At 41.5% G+C, this 19,682-nt stretch overlaps 2 protein-coding genes across 9 annotated transcripts; both read left to right on the top strand.

The window, feature by feature from the left end:
- The first annotated feature begins 1,848 nt into the window (after positions 1–1,848).
- On the top strand, positions 1,849–14,317 carry dyrk1ab (dual-specificity tyrosine-(Y)-phosphorylation regulated kinase 1A, b). Of its 3 annotated transcripts, none has more exons than XM_079353386.1 (12): positions 1,849–2,703; positions 4,423–4,492; positions 6,078–6,274; positions 6,575–6,667; positions 6,787–6,975; positions 7,104–7,251; positions 7,382–7,668; positions 7,824–7,970; positions 9,396–9,536; positions 9,667–9,970; positions 10,217–10,341; positions 10,642–14,317. In XM_079353386.1, exons 2-12 carry the CDS (start codon positions 4,468–4,470, stop codon positions 11,227–11,229), a joined length of 2,244 nt encoding a protein of 747 aa, XP_079209512.1. In that variant the 5' UTR covers positions 1,849–2,703; positions 4,423–4,467; the 3' UTR covers positions 11,230–14,317. The 3 variants fall into 3 exon arrangements, with proteins under 3 accessions (XP_079209512.1, XP_079209514.1, XP_079209513.1); XM_079353387.1 differs by lacking the exon at positions 1,849–2,703 and adding an exon at positions 3,040–3,534; XM_079353388.1 differs by lacking the exon at positions 4,423–4,492.
- A 1,068-nt stretch (positions 14,318–15,385) lies between these two features.
- thap12b (THAP domain containing 12b) lies at positions 15,386–19,583 on the top strand. 6 transcript variants are annotated; one of them, XM_079353419.1, is made up of 7 exons: positions 15,387–15,734; positions 16,131–16,251; positions 16,375–16,482; positions 16,585–16,621; positions 16,726–18,584; positions 18,639–18,656; positions 18,693–19,583. In XM_079353419.1, exons 1-7 carry the CDS (start codon positions 15,646–15,648, stop codon positions 18,723–18,725), a joined length of 2,265 nt encoding a protein of 754 aa, XP_079209545.1. In that variant the 5' UTR covers positions 15,387–15,645; the 3' UTR covers positions 18,726–19,583. The 6 variants fall into 6 exon arrangements, with proteins under 6 accessions (XP_079209541.1, XP_079209542.1, XP_079209543.1 ...); XM_079353415.1 differs by having other exon boundaries at positions 15,386–15,734; positions 16,726–18,656; positions 18,687–19,583; XM_079353416.1 differs by having other exon boundaries at positions 15,386–15,734; positions 16,726–18,656.
- The last annotated feature ends 99 nt before the right edge of the window (positions 19,584–19,682 follow it).

Raw genomic sequence — 19,682 nt, forward strand, 5'->3', positions numbered from 1 at the left:
GAATAAATCTTGTAAAGTAAGCAAAAAAACTGAACTCACTTAATACTGTGGCTTCTCACTTACAAACCTGACTCCACTAATTAAAGATCTTCTTCACACCTTGCGCAACAGGAATCTGTTGAACATCTCAAGCAAAAGGTAAAACAGACATCTTAACATTTAACATTTCCACCTTAGTTCTGTTTAGTTTGACTAAACTCTTTGCACAGGTCATTGTTGTCTGGTCCCACAGGTCTTTATGACAGAATGATGGAGAGATGATGGTAACAGCCTGACTCAGGACGGCTCAAATGTAAAATCTAAAAAGAAGTTGAAGAAATAAGAAGCAGGAAAGAGCATGTATGCCATTAAATGGCATGTACAATGGCCTCCAGGCTATTCAATATTTTAACATTTCTAAAAATCTGTCCATAAAAAATAATAAATCCTAAAATTCTAGCAATGTTGATTTGCTGACATGGCCTGTTTCAGATGCTGCCATGAAGATAGGGCCCCCAAATTCTACTTTTTTAAAGCGTATTACTCAAGTTATTCTAACTGACAGGCAAAAACACAAGATAAAACTATACTTCGGGGCCTTTATGATATGTCACCATACCTGTACACGTATATATCATCTAAATATGCTTGAGTTTGAACATTTTAACTTTTACTTTTTTTTAAATATTTCTTTTAAAAAGCACTGAGATATTAATTGTTAAAAAAACTACAGGCAAGTTGTAGGTTTGTGAGTGGTTTTAAGTGTCCACCCATGCCAGTTTTTATGACTTCATTAAAACTCTCTATAAGTTTACAATCCTGTCTAACATCCTGATGAGATGATCACTCAGACCATCTCATCCTTTTGTGACTGGATGATTCATGGATCAGTGCTTTATGAAATCTGTCACCACGCCACAGATAGAGGGATTTGGTGAATCAACAAAGTTTACAATGAGATTTTTTTTTGTTAAATAGAAAAGCATTTGACCGAGAGTCTTGTAGAAGTCAATTGTAGTTCACTGAACCTAAAGCATTTATCTTTGACCGAAATAACTTTCTGTTTTTTGCTGGATTGATGTCGATTATAGCCAACTTTATTTTTAATATTTTAAAATTGTAACTGTGTCAGTGGTGTTATTCTTGTTTGTGCAATGATCTGACTTGGCAAACTAACTTTTAAAGCCTTAACGGTTTAGACTTTGGGCCACAAATAATACATATTGGCTGAATATAGACAGCATATAGAACTGGAACAACGATATTCCTCTTTCGTCTTTTAATTTGAAACAACAGGATCTGTTGAGGAGGAAGATAAGCCCACACAATTATTGCTCAAATGCCACAAACGGTATTAATTCACAATGTTTCAACCAGAGGTCTTCTTCAGGTGATAACAGCCTCAGTTAAAACAGCCTTTACAAGTTAGAACTAGGCTAAGGATGTAAGGATGACCAAGAAAAACAGGTTTTTATTTAAAATTAGAGCTTGCAAATCCCTTTGAGTACAGGCCTAGCTAAATTAGGCTTTGTTTTCTTCTTTCAATATAATAAACATAACCTTCATTGGGGGCTTACAATCCTGGCAACTATCCAAAACAGGCTAATGATATTTCACAGTCACAGAAAAGTGCCACTAACAAACTAACTGTCTAATAAAGTAAAAAGAAACAACGACGGGAGGCAAGGGCGGTCTAAAACTGTAAAGAAAGCTACTTTCTGATAAAATAACAGTAACGACAGGCCATTCACGGTCTAAAAAAGACAGACAGGGACACCACCGGAGTTATATTTGTCCTGTAACTCTGACCAGTTAGATTTTATTCGTCATTGGTACATCCGGGTACTTTTTTTTTTTGATTGACAGTTGCCATGGCAACAAGCTAGAGCATCGCCATTTTGTCAGGAGGGTTTTTTTTTTCTTCCCCTAGCTCAGTCTTTTTCAAATGTTCTCCCTTCCCGCCGGAATAATGCTGTCAGTGGATATATATTTCATGTTTCTGGATGTCGAATTGCGTCGAGTGGATCGGATGAAGAAGATCAAGAGGCCGACGTTTTAACATAGTTGAAATAATTAGGCGGCGCCGCTCTAACTGAGTTGTCCGTGTCTCTGGTCCACCGGGCCGGTTCACTGCGCAGGTTTGGACCGCGCGCCATTTTGTGAAAATTGACACAAAATTCCTAACCAAAATTATCAGAGGACAAGGATTCAGTTTCATGTTCAAAACACTCTGGATTTAACTGCGTTGTCGTTTTTTATCGACGTAGCTGACGCTACATTTGCAAAGACAACCTTAAAATCAGAATTTCAGAATAACGTTTATTTAGCGGTAGCTTGAATTGTTAGCTCGAGGCTAGCCAGGGTAGCAAGTAGCTAATGTTAGCTGCGTTCATTTTGTCAACTAGCTAGCCAGTTCGCTAAGGTTAGCTAGTAAGTTATGCGTGCTAGTTAACGTTAGCAATGGTGCTAGTAGTCATCAGCTGATAGGACCGTTCGTCAAAGTTGATTTTGTTGCCGAAGATGTTAATCGACGATTGGGACATGAAGAGCTTCTCAAATCTAGCTGGCGAATAATTCTATAGTTTGCCGATTGGAGGACGAGGAGGATTGGATTTATCGTTAACATTAACTCGCTAACCGTGCAGGGAGGGGAGAATCTCAAGCTGGATAAGTTTCCTCATCATACAGGTTATTGGACTTTAAATGAAGATCGTGCCATCAGAGGTAAGTGATCGTGTAAAAATACTAGTGCTCATCAGATTACAGGCCTTTTTCTGTGGAGGGATATTGTATGTAACGTGAATGGTTAACAATGATGGACGCGACAGTGAAGTTGAGGACGGGAAGCCTGTGTGTGTATGGCGGCTAGCTAACATTTCGTGGCGGTGCCGACCCTCCTGAATCCAGCGATAACACTCGCTTCCAGTCAGTAGGTCAAGTAACTAAATCTGGGATTGCACGGGAGCGGTTTTCCAGGTTGTTGTGGGTAAAAGAGGGGTGAGGCGGGACTGTCTGTGTGGGCTTGGACGGAGAGTCATGCTGGCTCGTTGTAAATGTTAAGGCTAAAAACCCAGCGACATAACACACTGTCATTGTACGATTAAAGCAAACGTAGCCTTGTTAGCTTACAGCCCGGGCTGTTTTACTGTTAGTGCTTTTTATTTCTTGTTAAGTTGGTCGTTTGGATTTTTTTTAGAGTTTAATAACAACAGGAGCTCTCTTAGCTGACCTGGCTAAAGCGCGGCTGCTAACCTCGCTAATGGTTTAAGGCTGACTTGTTGACGGAGCAGCTGAATGGGCCCCACACGGCGTCACTAGCTTAACGTTCACGTCGGATTTTGGTGAGAGATGTGCTCGCTCGTCCCGCAGTTTTTTCAGGGTATATAACGACGACAGCGTTAGCTAGTTTGAGACTGCTAGCGGCAACCTGAACGCGTTTGGCGTTTTATATACGAGGAGCAATCCGAAGCCAACACGGAACAACATGTAGAAAAAGAGAGATATACTGAATATGCTTTCTAAATCCCAACCATGACGAGGTCTACCCCATCGACTGTAAGTACAGAGCCACTCGGGATCCGTCTTTATGCACGCACGGTTAGGCTTTTAATTGTTTCAGATGGGTTTCATTTGATTCAGATCTAATCACCTGGGCGTGAGAAGATGACACATTTACTTGTTACAAAGGTCTCCAGATATCTCTCATCATATGTTACGGCTACTAGTAGCAAGCTAGCTGTCGTTATATTTACACCTAAACGGGCCCGTTGATGAGCAGAGGAAAGGAACTGTTCATGTGTCAGTACTGAAAAAGGATAATCAAATGTTCAGGGTAAAAAAAAGCCACAAGTGCGCCAAAAACAGCATTGTAGTCAAATAAAGCTTGCGTTAGTGGAAGGTTTTTGAAATGGCAAATTCACCCTATAGATATGTCAGTCTGTTGTCAGGTATTGTCTGTGAAAATAGGCTCAGACTTAACTTTTCTCTGTTCTGAATTTGCATTATCATCTACAATTTATTTATTTTTTAATTAAAAACCCTTTTTAATTTTTGAAGAAACATCTGATATGAATATAATAAGAATATATCAGTCCAATCCTAAACATTTACTCCTTTCTGTGTTTGATTTGTTTTGTGTTCTCAGGTGTAATCTGGGCCTTTCATAGTGGACCGTGTCTTCAGTTCTTACATGAGCTTCATACTTTTAACTAGACATTAATTACTTTTCATTAAGCAGCTTAACTGTATCGAATCTCTGCTTCTTCTTGTTTTTTTTAATGAATACACTTATCCAAAAGCTCAAACATGTACTCTAAGAGTACTTTTTTAAAACTTTGGGCTTGTCCTCTCTGACCCCTCCTCATAACACAAATGAAACTACCATGAAGTTAAATCTCCACCAAAGATGCCAACATGATAATGGTGTGTTTTGATTCTTTGTAGTGGGTTGTGGTATGCTGCTGGACTCTCCTTCCAGGATGATATGAAATGTTTCAGGAGATGATGCATCCAGGTTAGAAGCTATACATTAAGCTTGAACCCTTTGGTGGGAAGTGGTGACCCCCTCAGACCCTCTTCACTAACACTTACTGTTTTGAATGTGTGTCGTCCTCACTCACTAATATATGAGCTCAGTTTTAGGTTGAAATGAATATCATATAACATTGTTTTTATTGATCAATTTGATATTTAAAGTTACATTTATTACAGTCATTGTATTTCAAGTGCTTCAGATAGTTTGACGTAATTTTTTTGAGGTGCACTTGAACACATCCTAACAAACGAGTTATTTTAATCAAGTCTTTTATTTCTAATATTAAAAAAAGCTTTAAAAAAATGGGATCATTTAATTAAAATGAAGCTAAATATTATTTTTCTAAACAATATTAGTTTATACATCCCTGATGCATGTTTTTTTAATTAAAATAATTAAATGTATTTACACATAAAAATGATGTGTATTTCTAAAGTATAAATGAAGTATTTTTATATAGATAAAGATGTATAGAGTTGGGAAAATAGCAGCGTTTCTGAAAAGAAAGCCTTTGCTTGTGCTCTCATCTTACAGTTCCTCTTCCTTCTGTCACTGGATGTGTATTTTTCCTTTTCCAAAGCTGGGTCAGCTTTCTAATGCTTTTAGATGGAGTGCAGGTTTTGGGCTGTGCAGCTATTTTGCTGTCAGGCTCTTGTGTTGAAAGCAGCGTCTAAGTGTGCCAAAGTTCAATTTTATTTCTTGTTTATTTCTTGTTTTCTCATTGGAAAATGGGAGCAGCTCTGCCCTGGCAACAAAAGTAGGCTATTTGCATACTGCGTTGTGATTGGTCTGTGCATTGATGGGCTTGCCAAATCACGCTGTATCTCTGTGGTGATAGGCTATGCTAATTAGGTGCTGTTGCTGGGATTCTGAATAGTGGTTACTGTGTAGCACTGGTGAATTGTGTTGTCTGGTGAGAGATGCTGATAGCTGAACATGCTATTTGATAATTTTTTGATTCCTTCTGGCTTAAAATGAAGGATGATTCACTGTATTGTGTGGAGATGCTTTCTTTTCACCCCTTTTCACTGTTCAACCTGCTGTGTTGCTCCTTTTTGCTCACAAAGGTTGATATATCACTGCTTTACTTTCACTTCTGATCATCATTTGATGCTTTATTTTCTTATTTTACATGTTTAACAAAACACCCTTTATATTAACCAGACATTTATTTGTATAATAAATTCATCATTGTCCTTTCCTTAACCTCCTGCTATCTTTTTGTCTGTTATTGTATGAGCACGATATTTTCAGCATACCTGTATATATATATTACAGATGCATCATTTGCATTTTGCATGTTTTTTTTCCAAAATATATTTTTTTCTTTTTTCTGGTAAGACCTCCCCTCTGGTTATTTTAAACAGAAAAAAACAATGTATATGAAACCTTTAATGTGAGCACTACATTTCTTTATCATTTGTTTTGATCTCATTTGTGTGAGAATTAACATAGCTGTTAAATTATCGAGACTATTCCCTCCTATTTCTCCTTTTGTGTGTTTTTGTTCTATAATGCTGAACCAAGGTAACATGCAGCTCATGGCAGTATTAATTTCTTCCAGGAGGAGAGACTTCAGCATGCAAACCTTCGTCCGTCCGGCTTGCGCCCTCTTTTTCTTTACACACTGCTGGTCTTCAGATGGCTGCTCCAATGCCCCATACGCACCAGCAGTACAGTGACCGCCACCAGCCAAGCACTGACCAATCTGTTACGGTCTTACCGTACAGCGACCAGACACCACAGCTCACTGCCAATCAGGTACACTCACCCTGCACTGATGTTCCATCTCTTGTACTCTGGATATGTAGTGTTAAAACGATTGCAATACTTAAATGTGAAATGAAAGTCGACTTCCCTTTCTGCTGCTGTCACCAGGCAGAGTAGCTGCTTGTCAAATGTTCTTTCAGTGCAGCCATTTAATATTGTGCAAAATATATTGTACAAATGGCCTCTTCGATTTAGTAGGAGCAATTTCGAGAAGTCCACTTTGCTTATAAAAAGCGCTGTGCATATTGTTTATGAAGTGATGTTTTTTTTTTTTCCTGTTTGATACTACAGAGGCACATGCCCCAGTGCTTTCGTGACCCAACTTCAGCTCCCCTGAGGAAGCTCTCCATTGACCTTATCAAAACATACAAACACATCAATGAGGTTAGTGCTTAATGCATCCATTCCGTCCGCCACGTCGGCAACATTGTGACACTTCAGATATTTCAGGAGGGTGATGTTTTACTTCCAGTGTGATGACGTGTCCCATTCTGACTTTCTAGGTGTATTATGCAAAAAAGAAGCGGCGGCACCAACAGGGTCAGGGTGAAGACTCCAGTCACAAAAAAGAGAGGAAGGTCTTTAATGACGGCTATGACGATGATAACTATGACTACATCGTCAAGAATGGGGAGAAGTGGATGGACCGCTATGAGATTGATTCCTTGATAGGAAAAGGATCGTTTGGACAGGTACTTTGTCACAAATTACACCTGCTCTTATTTAAAAATCCTCCTGATTTTGGAGAAACAAGTTCAAGTATTTATTCATTTCTCTGTGCGGATAAGTGAGACCTTTTTTTTTTCTTTTGCATTTTTAGGTTGTAAAAGCATATGACCGTGCTGAGCAGGAATGGGTTGCCATTAAGATCATCAAGAACAAGAAAGCCTTCCTCAATCAAGCCCAGATTGAAGTGCGCCTCCTAGAGCTCATGAACAAACATGACACCGAGATGAAATACTACATCGGTAATCAAATCTTGAAGTTCGCCTGTAGTCTGACAAGACATGTCAAATGAATCCAAATTTCTTTTTTTTACTTACATGGGGATGATTTTCTTTTTTTCATTTTCTTTTTTTTTTTCTTTCTTTCTTGCAGTTCACCTCAAGCGTCACTTCATGTTCCGGAACCACCTCTGCCTCGTGTTTGAGATGCTTTCATATAACCTGTACGACCTACTCCGAAACACCAACTTCCGTGGCGTCTCTCTCAACCTCACTCGGAAGTTTGCCCAGCAGCTATGCACGGCGCTGCTCTTCCTGGCCACGCCTGAGCTCAGCATCATCCACTGTGATCTGAAGCCTGAGAACATCCTCCTGTGTAACCCCAAGAGGAGTGCCATCAAAATAGTGGACTTTGGCAGCTCATGCCAACTGGGACAAAGGGTATCTAGCTGCAGTTTTTTTTCCTTATCAGCAATAAAATGACTGTATGCAAGAATGTCCTGAAGAAGCCTGTGATAGTTTTTGCCAATATATAATGTGCATTAGACATCAAAGGCAAATAACAGTCTGACCATGTGTGCTCTCTCTCTTTGTAGATATACCAATATATCCAGAGTCGCTTCTACCGTTCCCCAGAGGTGCTGCTGGGAATGCCCTATGACCTGGCCATCGACATGTGGTCCTTGGGTTGCATCTTGGTAGAGATGCACACTGGAGAACCTCTCTTCAGTGGAGCAAACGAGGTATAAGGAAGTGAAACACTTAAATGCTTTGTCCTGTCGTTTACTGTAACTGAGAATGAAAACGGTTAACCGACAGCGGTCGTGTACGTCTCTTTCCTGATGGCTGGTCGACAATTAAAAACATTGAACTCCAGGGGTGATATCAGCCCTAAAAGAGCTTCACTCTGTGCCCAGATAGAGATGCCCATAATGAGGATGTTATCGTTGTCATCATGTGACTCTTAATTATTTTGTACTAAAAATGAAGACATGGCATGAAGGATGACGTAAGAGGCAACTCTGTGGGAGACAATACATTTGATTTTTACCTTTTGAAAGAAACGTACGATTTTAAATGACATAACCTCTTTGATAAACGTATAAACACTGACGGCACACAAACGGTTTAATGAGGCGACTCAGAAGTAATGGTCTGTAATGCGCTCAGTCATGTAGCTCATGGTACATAGGATATTTTCTATCACAGCGAAACGCTGATGCGTTAACGTGAGGTCGTCATTTTACTGACACCAAACACGTCAGCGCGCTGAATAATAACTTAATAACGGGCTATAAAGACGCATGTCTCTCCGAGAGGGGCGAGAGACAGAGAGAGAGAGGAAGAGGAGCAGAAACCTTATGGGGAAAAAAAGTTGATTAAATGTGTCGGGTAATAACGGTCAGGTATAACACTGAAGTTAAAGAACAACGTCCCTCAGTTAGAAGTGACAAACAGAGAGACGGATGAACCATCCTCTGCATCCATCCTGTGAAGAGGCACCCATTGATGGCCAGTATTTTTAAGAGTAAAACATATTTCTTTGATCAACACCGTCAAATTTTACCCAAAAAGATGTGTACGTTAAATCTGAAAGCTTTTGAAAATTGTTCAATTCTTACTGTGCAGGTGATGAGGCATGTCTTTGCAATTCAATGCCATTCTTCTTCCGTCCTTCAATTATTTTGCTGATATCTATCAGACACGGAAGTTTCCTCTAAGCTGAGCCTTCACACACACACACACACACGGAGGGGCGGGGTCAGCACAGACAGACGTCTCCTAATGCTCACATGATGATATGAAACGAGGCGTGTTTTAAAAATAAGAAAAGGGAAGCTGCAACTTTTAAGACAAATTATTTTATCAGTCTCGACAATTAAAAGAAAAATCAATCACAACTCATCAGCTGTTTGGACGTCAGGCTGGCACCTATGGAAAGCTTTGCATTAAATATGAGGGACTTTTAACCAAAAACTACACTCTGCTCTATTGTCTAGATTGAAATCTGTGGTCTCCAGTTTTTGAGGCTACTGTCTGAGTCTTCATAGGAAATAGTTATTCACTCAACATCAACTCTGGATAAAATCCAATCCAGCTACCTTTCCTTAAAGGGCAACTCTTCAATATAAATGTTACCGTAACTTGATTTGTAACTTCTCTCCCAGGTGGACCAGATGAACAAAATAGTCGAGGTTCTCGGTATCCCTCCCAATCACATTATGGACCTAGCCCCAAAAGCCAGGAAGTTCTTTGAGAAGCTTTCGGATGGTACATGGAGTGTTAAGAAGACCAAAGATGGCAAAAGGGTGAGGCCCAGTTTTCTGTAAAAAAAAAAAAAAAAAAAAATTCAGCTTGAATTTTGTCTCGAAACCCAGGGAAGACTTGTGATCACAGCTGAGTAAATCTCTTAATCTGTATGTTCTCTGATTTAAACAGTATAAGCCTCCAGCCTCGCGGAAGCTCCACTCCATCCTGGGTGTGGAGACAGGGGGTCCAGGTGGCCGGCGGGCGGGGGAGTCTGGCCACGCTGTTGCTGACTACTTGAAGTTCAAGGACCTGATCCTGCGGATGCTGGACTACGACCCCAAGAGCCGCATCCAGCCCTACTATGCCCTGCAGCACAGCTTCTTCAAGAAGACTGCGGACGAGGGGACCAATACAAGCAGCAGCGTCTCTACGAGCCCCGCATTAGAGCAGTCCCAGTCTTCAGGAACAACCTCCAGCACCTCCTCGAGTTCAGGTGACATTTTCAAAGTGAAACGCATTGATCAGCCGACATCGTATCCCTCAACGTTAACTACATAATTAGTAAAGGGATATTTATGTTGCATCAAGTCTGTGAACTGAACTTATTAATCAGAAAGTACATTTAAACTATTCACATGTGCAGTTCTCTCCATTATGACGACTATCAATTTTCTTTTTTTTGTTTATTTTGCTGTCGTTGCTGAGGCCTCATCTGTGACACTTTTGTTTTAACCTCCAGGAGGCTCATCTGGAACAAGCACCAGTGGCAGAGCGAGATCAGACCCCACCCATCACCACTTGCACAGTGGAGGACACTTCGGCACGGCCTTGCCTGCCATCGATGGTGACAGTCTCTGCCCACAGGTCAGCAAGCTCCCCAGAATGGAGCATACACGATGCATCAGTACATGTAGCCTCTCGAAGGTCGTTCACAGAGGCTGTTATTTTTAATCAAGTTGTCTTAGTTTCTGCCAAGTGACACTGAGGGGGGGAAAAGCGTAATGTTTACTTGTAGGAGGTTACACAAACTCAGATCATCATTTCTTAAAGTCTGTTAAAAATGAATTGGCAATCTAGAGAAAGCCTTCTGATTGGTCAAAACATTTAAACAAGGCTAATCACCACATCTGACTCTTTGTTTTTGTTTTTGCTTGCCATTGACAGGCCAGACAGCCTTACCCACCCCCGCTGGTGTGGGGAGGTGGCGTAGGACCAGAGTCAGTCACTGGAGAGACCCACCCAGTCCAGGAGACCACCTTCCATGTTCCCCCTCAGCACCCTAAGGCCCTGCATCCCCACTCACATACTCATCACCACCATGGGCCTATGATGGCAACACGGCCACGCCCACGCCACTACACCTCCCCGACACACAGCTCCTCAACCCAGGACTCCATGGAGGTGGTTCATGGCCATCTGTCTATGACCTCCCTGTCTTCCTCTGCCTCCTCTTCCTCTACATCGTCCTCTTCCACTGGGAACCATGGCAACCAGGCCTACCAGCTCCGCCATTTGCCCGCCGGAGCCCTTGACTTTGGTCAGAACGGTGGGCTGAGCATGGGGCTAGGTGCCTTCTCGAACCCACGGCAGGAGACTGGCATGGCAGCGCACCCTGCATTCTCCATGGGCACGAACACAGGGCCCGCCCACTACCTAGCGGAGGGCCACCTGGGCATGAGGCAGGGCATGGACCGGGAGGAGTCCCCAATGACTGGAGTGTGTGTGCAGCAGAGTTCAATGGCCAGCTCGTGACTGCACTGACATTTGGCTGTGTGTTCCCCCCTGTGCGTCATTTTTAAGGTGGTGTTTTTTACTACAAGGTGTGTTGAGAACAAAAGCTGCTCACGTCAGAAGGGAGATATCACTGAACCGCTACTACAGAGAAAACCTTTGTTAAAAAGTATATATGTAATTTTCATCAGTTTTGTTTTGCAATCATTAGGCACAAAATAATACTGCGGAATAACCATAGTGAGATTGAGACATCCATCTTACCATTTCACCAGTTTCATGTAACCACCAAGTAATCACCATATGGTATTATGTGGCAAAATCTTCTAAGGAGCATTTCAGAGCAAAGTTTGAAGCTGTTTTGCAGGTAGCTGTTGGTGATTAAATGCTCGGCGTCCTCTTTCGGTTCAAACCGTGGACTGCCCGACATTACTGTTCCACTGGTTCTTAATTATTTTGCCCTTTTTAAGTGAAATTTCTCGTAAAAAAAAAAAAAAAAAAAAAGCTGCTTGTAAATCCTGTAGCTTGACAATGAGGGAAAGTGTTTGCGGTGATATTTCTTGTTGTTGGTCGGTATTGTGTAACTCTGTCAAAGGGGAGCACATAGCAGTGGAGTCCCTATAGCGTGCACTGGCCCGGGTGGAGAGGAGACCCCGCAGGTGGATGCTGACACCAACCGGGGTCAAAGCAGAGGGAGGCACCACCCCTCTTGCCTTGAAGCCCCCTGTAGTCCTGAGAGCTGCAACCGGGCCCGGCACACGGATGAGAGCAGCGATGGGCACGGGAGACGAAAGGATCCGGCCCAATGAGAGGAAGACAGTCAGCGGCTGGTTCTAGATAACCCTTTGGCCTTATGACTCATGGACTTGGAATGGGATGGAGCTGGACATTATCATTTGAATTAAGATGGCTTTTCTCTATTTTTCTCTCTAGACAGCCCTTAATTCTTTAAGGAAATTAAAACAACTTAGAAAAGGTAAATAAGAATGGTAATTTGAGGCCTTTCTCGACAAAGATTTCTTCTTCAGCAGGGCCCCATATAACAGGGTCTTATTGTACACAACAACCTCCTAAACATTACTTCCTTCAAAATCTTATTCACTGGTTAAGGATTTCGCAGTGGAAAGAACTATCTATTCCAGAGTCTACCCTTTTTATGTTTCGTTATTTTTCCCTTTTGCATGTAGTTCCTCATCAGAACCACCTGCACAAGTCTCTCCATCCAAAACATGGAAACTGAAGAAAAAAATGAGTTAAGTGACTGCCTTTTTTCTCCTCAAATTATGCTGTGAATTTTACAAGAATTTATTTTCCCTTTGGATATGTTTTTATACCAAAGCAGTTGTTTTATAGCATATAGGTGTCTGTAACCAATAATGTAGCAGTTCACCACTTTGACGCAAAGTTTATCAAGATCTTATTTTAACGTCAATACAAACAGCTGCAATATATTACTTTAGCAAAACTGGAGACCGTTGTTGAGACCGTTGGCTATTGTGTATTCTGGCCAGATTTGTTTGCAACGTTTTACCAAAACTGTTTCCATATTAATTGGTAGATTATTTTGGGAGTCTTTTAAAACTTTGGTATGTTAGAGAATTTGGTAGTTACTCTGCAGGCTCCGGAGTAGCAAGATAGAAGCCGATGGTTTAAGAAAAAAAAAAAAGGAGACTAATGCGTTCTATTTCTGTGTCGTCGTTTTTCTTTTGCCCCCCCATCATACTATTTCAAAGGGTTTTGCTGCCTTTCATACATCATTTGGTCAACTTGGCTAGTTTCTGCCGTGAAGCAAGACTATGTCATCATCCTGGCAGGGTAAGGATCATTGTGGCAAATCAGTTAGTGTTGGATGGTATTTTTCTGATTTGGTAGGGCAGATCCCCCATGATTGTTGTCCTATTCAAAGGGAAAGGGTGTCCGTCAACCCACAATCACATGCTTTGCCCAGGCAGACGTGCATGTCCTCAAAACATTAGTCAATAACCAGATTTTATTTTACTATCAGGGATTTTGAAGTGCTTTCTTTCTTCTGTTGCTCATTTTACCAGCTTTTGAAATTAGACAGAAAAAACCTGCCCACAGCCACCTGTCAAATTAAGGGCAGGCCACAGGTCATGCTGTTGCCATGTATAAGGAGAAACCATCGTAAGAGATCATTGGAGCTTGGTATTTCCACAAACCACAAATGTAAAGCTACCTATATTGAGATTGGGGTCTTATCTGGATGTCAAGGTTAATTGCAAATTTGCAATCATTTTTCATACCCCGCAGAATTTGAGACATTTAGAAATTGCCAGTGGTTTTCTGACTGGCTCTCATACTGGTACTAAACATTCCAAAAATAAAGACTGAAAAAGAAAAAAAATTGACTGCAGTGACTCGTAAGTGTGCGCCTATTTCAGATCATGCTGATTGACCTCTTATTTAGAGCAGTTGTCATGAAATGCAGCCCCTTTTTAATAGTTGAAATAGAATTTATGTATATATTTATATTTTTTTAATAAAGGAAGTATAGAACTCACTACCTTGCTCCTGCTGGTATGTTGATTATGTTTGTCAATTTGGTGACCATTCAGTGGGCAGGAACTCCTGTTTTCTTAGTGGCAAAACCTTGCCTTTTGGCAAAGGTACTTGACTACATCAGGACAACACTATGAGGTAGGGTTTGAATCAAACAGGGAAAGCTAGATCTTCAAACCTTAATAATTTTCACAGGGTATATTGTAAGTGCATGTACATCACAAACCTTACTTTTTGGTTATATGAGAAGCACATGGTTGAAAAAAAAAGGTTCCATCTTTCATAAAGCCTGTTGAGTTTGTGGGTTACACACAAACACGTATACTTGTCGACATATCTGAACACCCAACAGAAGTTGAAATCCTCTTATTTAATTTGGATTTATCCTTTTCATTTTTGATTTCACATTTTTTTCACTTTTTTTGTACATGCAACATGCACTATAGAATTGAACAGCATGGGGGAAAGGATAAGTCCATGTATCCACAGATTGTAAGATCTAGTCAAGACTTTGCTGTGTTTATGACAATGCCCTTTGTATTATATTAAGACAGTCTTATGTATGATATATAAAAAGAAGTTAATTGAATTCCTCTGTGTGTCTTTTTTCCTCTTTGTCAACTTCATCTACATTGTTTTCCTTACAGGTTCAGTTCATCCTTCATCCATAGTTCAAATCATTCATCGTCCACAAACTAAATATCCGGACAGATATAATTAAATGGTGTCTGAAGAGGAAGTGCGAAATCACGCATGCCTCTAGCACGTTATAAAACCACGAAAGCCCATACTTAGTGTTCCGGCTCGTTGGTCTAGGGGTATGATTCTCGCTTCGGGTGCGAGAGGTCCCGGGTTCAAATCCCGGACGAGCCCAAAAACTTTTACCTTGGGGAAGAAAAAGAAAAGAAAAAAAACTGTAGTTGATATATTTCATCCCAGGGAAACAAATGGAAACACTGAATGTGGTTCCTCTAAGATTGCAGATGCGAGGTTTTAAATCAAAATTACTTTTGATGTTCTCCTTTTAAAGTGATTAGAGACGATGAACGTTATTGCTGAAACGTCGCTACACCACGAATCAGTGCCACGCATAGAGGCGTCACGGTAAAATTAGGGCTCGTCCGGGATTTGAACCCGGGACCTCTCGCACCCTAAGCGAGAATCATACCCCTAGACCAACGAGCCAAGTGACAATAAACGACAGCACACTCATTTATATATGCAGGTAACTATTTCATTGACTTAATTGTGCATAATTTCAATCAAAAATATATACTGGGATGAGTCCAAACAAGTTTGTTAGCTGACGGACTTCGGGCTAAACTGACTAGAAAAAGCAATGATCAAATGAAAATGGACATGTTGAAGAGCTGCTGGTAAATGGTTGATGTATGTCTTGAAATAGGCCTTTTCCTCGCATTTAGTTTTATCGGTGACAAAACTTACACCACACGCGGGTAAACATCGTACTGTAGCTACACTGCCCCTCTTCGTAATGTTACATTTGACCTCCTACAGTTTGAACGCGAGCAGGCTGTTAGTCTGCCAAACAGCAGGTGGCAGCAGTCCAGGTCAAGAGCTGCTCGCTCTACCTTTAATTGAGAAGAAGAAACAAATGCATGTCCATTGGTTGATGGATTCGCTCACAAGCCCGACAGGCCAATAGTTGTGCGTCATCATTCAGGCATATCCAATCAGCTGCGTTGTGGGCGGGACATAATGCTGCAAAACGATTTTCTGAAAATTGAACCGTTGTGGAGTCCTGATCTGGATTAATATAGCTCTTTGTGTTTTCGGATGCGTTAATCAAACTTTATAAGGAGTCGTATGAGTTGTCTCTTTTTGCTGGAAAACGTAGGTGTTAAAGTTAGCCGATGATTATTATAAGCTAAGTAAACTAACTACAGAGCTTGAACCATGCCGAATTTTTGCGCGGCCCCGAACTGCACACGGAAGAGCACACAATCCGATCTGGCGTTTTTTAGATTTCCAAGAGATCCAGAGAGGTAAGACATCTTAACTCACATTATACAGGATAATATATTAAGGTAAAAACCTTTAACCTTCATCAGATGTATTATAATGACCTAGAAATGTAAAACACAAGTTCTAGTGTTTATTATCAATGCAGTTTGTTTTGCTTTGTATCAGACATACTGCTTTTATTACTTTTATGTATTTTTTTCGCTTTAACTTTATTCATATTGAAAAAAATATCACGTAAAGTTGTTTGAATAACTAACAAATTAACAATACATGTTTTTTTTCTTTTGATATGAGCTGTATCAAGAGCTGTTGTCACTTTCTCCACAGTTGAGTGACATTTTAACAATAGAGGGACAGTAGTCTCCAGTGACATCTTTTGTAAAGTATGTATTTGTTAAGCTTTCCGTCTCTTTTAGATGCAGAATCTGGGTAGAGAACTGCCGCAGAGCAGATTTAGAGGCTAAAACAGCAGACCAGCTGAACAAACACTACAGATTGTGTGCCAAACACTTTGACCCAGCTATGGTGTGCAAAACGGTAAGTCTCCCCCCCCCCTTTAATGTCAGTAAGTCTGGCAGCAAGTTTCCAAATGTTTTTTTTTGTTGTTTTTTTTTAAAGTCAGTCTTCCAAAAAATGCTTATTAAAGTTACTTTTTTTCAGAGTCCTTATAGGACAGTGTTAAAAGATACAGCCATTCCAACTATCTTCGATCTGACAAGCCATCTAAAAAATCCCCATACCAGACATCGCAAACGGATTAAAGAACTCGTAAGAAACACCTGTCATGTTGTCTTAAAGAAACCAAATAAGCCCATAGTTGTTTGACCACCTGCCATCACATTTTTTGCAAATGTCCTTTTTTTGTTTCAGACTGAAGAAGATATAAGGAAGATTAAAGAGAGGAGATGTAAGTATATAATTCACGTGTGCTCATAAATGTAAAGTAATGTATTGTTAAAGTAAGTGACTATATATGATCCACTGTTTCACTCATGTCCGTCTCTTCCCCAGTGGCATCTTCTATTGATCAGCTTGTTTCCAAGAAAGATGCAGCTGCTGTGGATAGCACGAATGAGGATGAACCTCAGTTATCCACAGAGGAAAAGGAGTTTCGTGAATACCTGAGATCCTTGTTTGAGGTTGTGGTCATGTTAGGAAAACAGAGCATTTCTTTAGGGGCTGTCAAAGAATCAGAAGCTGGACATGTGTCCAACAACTTCCACGCCCTTCTGGATTACCGAATGAATTCTGGAGATGAAGCTTTGAGGAAGCGTTTTGAGGCGACTGCTGTGAACACGGAATACCTCTCTGAGACACAGCAGACCCAGCTCTTCGATGTCTGTGAGAACACGGTGAGGGAGGAGATGCTGATGGAGGTGCGAGAGAGTCGCTTTTTCTCCCTAGTGACGGGGGACCTTGTGGAATTTGGCGACGAGAAGCACCTGCCGTTATTTTTGCGCTTTGTGAATCAGCAGAACGTCCTTCGCGAGGAGTTTTTGGACTTCATGTCATTCGATGGCGATGAAGCAGCGCTTGTAGAGAGACTGGAGACCCAGCTGACCGACCGTTGGGGACTTAGCATGGAGGACTTCCGCGGTCAAGCCCACAAGGCAACTGGTACCTCCACCACCAAGATGAAAGCCGTGGCAGTGCTGCTGATGGAGAAGTATCCTCTGGCACTGCACATGCCCTGCTCTCATATCGCACTGAACGTCCACCTGACAAACAACCTGCCTTTTCCCAATGTCCAAGTTGTCATGGAGACTCTGAGGAGGATTGGTGCTTTCTTTAGTATCCCCTATACCCAAAATGAGCTCGAAAAAGCCATCTGTACTCAGTACCAGAAAAATGAAGAGAAAGTAAGTGCGCTTAAACAAGCCTGTGTCCCTGGATGGACGGAGCAGCACAACGTCTTTGACGTCCTGCTTGATTTGTTGCCGCCCCTGCTGTTGTGCATGGACACTATCCGGGAAAATGCTGAAGGAAAGTTCGCTAACTCTGCCACAGCCAACGCCTATTCAATCTCAGAAACCCTTGCTGACTTTGAGATCATTGTCAGCATCGTCATCCTCAAGAACGTTCTCACCTTCACCAGAGCCTTCGGAAGAAATCTCCAAGGCGAGACACTCGACGTGTTCTTCGCCGCCAACAGTTTAACCGCCGTGCTGCATTCCCTGAACGAGGTCAATGACAATATTGATGTCTACCATGAATTCTGGTTTGAGGAGGCCGTGAACGTGGCCAGCGCAATGGACATTCCTGTGACCGTGCCTCGTCTGTTTCTTCGGAAGCAGCGTGCGGCCGACGTCAGTGAAATCCAAGTCGAGGCGTATTTCAAGGAGTATGTGACCGTGCCTGTTATCCACGGCATCATGCAGGAGGTGGAGGACATGTTCTCTGAGACCAACCTCAAAGCTCTCAAGTGCCTGTCCCTCGTCCCGGCTGTCATGGGCCAAATGAAGTTCAATACCACAGAGGAGAATTATGCAGAGGTGTACCGTAATGACCTGCCCAACCCTGACACGTTGCCTGCAGAGCTTCACTGCTGGAGAATCAAGTGGAAGCACAGAGGCAAAGAGGTGCGCCTGCCCACCACCATCCACGAGACGCTTCAGCTGCCAGACGTCAAGTTCTTTCCGAACGTGAATTCCTTCCTCAAGGTGCTCTCTACCCTTCCAGTGCTGAAGTTAGAGGACAGCAAAAGCGACACAGCGAGCAAGCGGCTGCAGACTTATCTCAGCAATATGCCCTCGAAGCACTGGAACAAAAGTCTCTCCATGCTTAACGTTAACACTCACGTCAAACACGACTTGGACGTCATGGTAGACAAATATTGCAGGCTGTATCCAGAGGACGATCCTGAAGCTGAGGCTGAGGCTGAGGCTGAAGCTGAGGCTGAAGCTGAGGCTGAAGCTGAAGCTGAGGCTGAAGCTGAGGCTGAGGTTGAAGCTGAAGCTGAGGCTGAAACTGAGTCAGAGGAAATAGCTGAGGAAGATGTGAAGATGAAATGATATGGCACAGACACTGAGCTCACATTGTCAGTCTAAAAAAACAACAACCCTCCTTTAGTTTGGTCTCTCATTTGAGTCTGGATAGTTCTGTAAATAAGTAGTTATATTGGGAGGTGAGAACAAGTGTAATTAATTTAATAGCGCCACCACATGCAACAATATGAAGGGTACATTATGTAAATATCAGTTCAGACTTTGTGTTCTTGTTAGCGTGGACTAATTTGTATAAAAACAATCTGATACAACAGAAAAAAATGTTGTAGCCTGCATTTTATTTTGTCTTTTATATGCTGCATGTATTTGGTGGATGGGGTATTCTCCACAAATAAACGACCTTACACATAGACTTTGAGTACAAAGCACATGACCAAGGCCAGGTTCTCTATGGCAGTCTACCAACAAGTGATTCTATTTCACTGACTGTGAGGCAGGAGCGGCACAAGAGGGAGCAGTTACACCAACATCAGCAGATCCCCCTAAACTCATCCAGAACAGGAAGCAGTCTTTATGTGTCAACAAAATGTGCTAAAGGTAGTTAAAATTATAATTAAAAGGGGATTTTGCACTCACATTGTACAGACGAAAAGAAAGCCCAGTAACTAAAACCAATTTTTATGCAGGGGTCAACTCCTTTTTTTTTTTCTTCTCTCATGGGCCCTGAATAATTCAAAGATGTTCTTGAAAAAAATCCTAAACCTTTGCTTGTCACTTTGTTTTTTGTTTTTTTTTAAACATGCAAGCTACTTTTGTTGTAAATGTAACTTTTGTTTTACTGCCTTCGTTTGTGTGTATACGTTTTTAGATGCATCTGCTTTAGTAATCATATTTAATCCAATAAATTAAAGGACAAAATTGAAATGTGGTACATTTTATTAAATTAGTTCATTGTTGCAGTATCATACAAATGAAACATCCTCGTTTTCGTTTTCGTTAATAATCGGCCATTTCCTTGAAATG

The sequence above is a fragment of the Symphodus melops genome, assembly GCF_947650265.1.
Source record: "Symphodus melops genome assembly, chromosome: 10".
Taxonomy (NCBI): domain Eukaryota; kingdom Metazoa; phylum Chordata; class Actinopteri; order Labriformes; family Labridae; genus Symphodus; species Symphodus melops.

Bases quoted from the DNA above. Each gene is read 5' to 3' on its own strand.
- dyrk1ab (XM_079353386.1), top strand. From the start codon at position 4,468: ATGTTTCAGGAGATGATGCATCCAG. The intron at 6,668-6,786 runs GTTAGTGCTTAA...CTGACTTTCTAG, and splicing joins CATACAAACACATCAATGAG to GTGTATTATGCAAAAAAGAA. The intron at 9,971-10,216 runs GTGACATTTTCA...TTTAACCTCCAG, and splicing joins CAGCACCTCCTCGAGTTCAG to GAGGCTCATCTGGAACAAGC.
- thap12b (XM_079353414.1), top strand. From the start codon at position 15,646: ATGCCGAATTTTTGCGCGGCCCCGAACTGCACACGGAAGAGCACACAA. The intron at 15,735-16,130 runs GTAAGACATCTT...CGTCTCTTTTAG, and splicing joins TTTCCAAGAGATCCAGAGAG to ATGCAGAATCTGGGTAGAGA. The intron at 16,483-16,584 runs GTAAGAAACACC...TTTTTGTTTCAG, and splicing joins GCAAACGGATTAAAGAACTC to ACTGAAGAAGATATAAGGAA.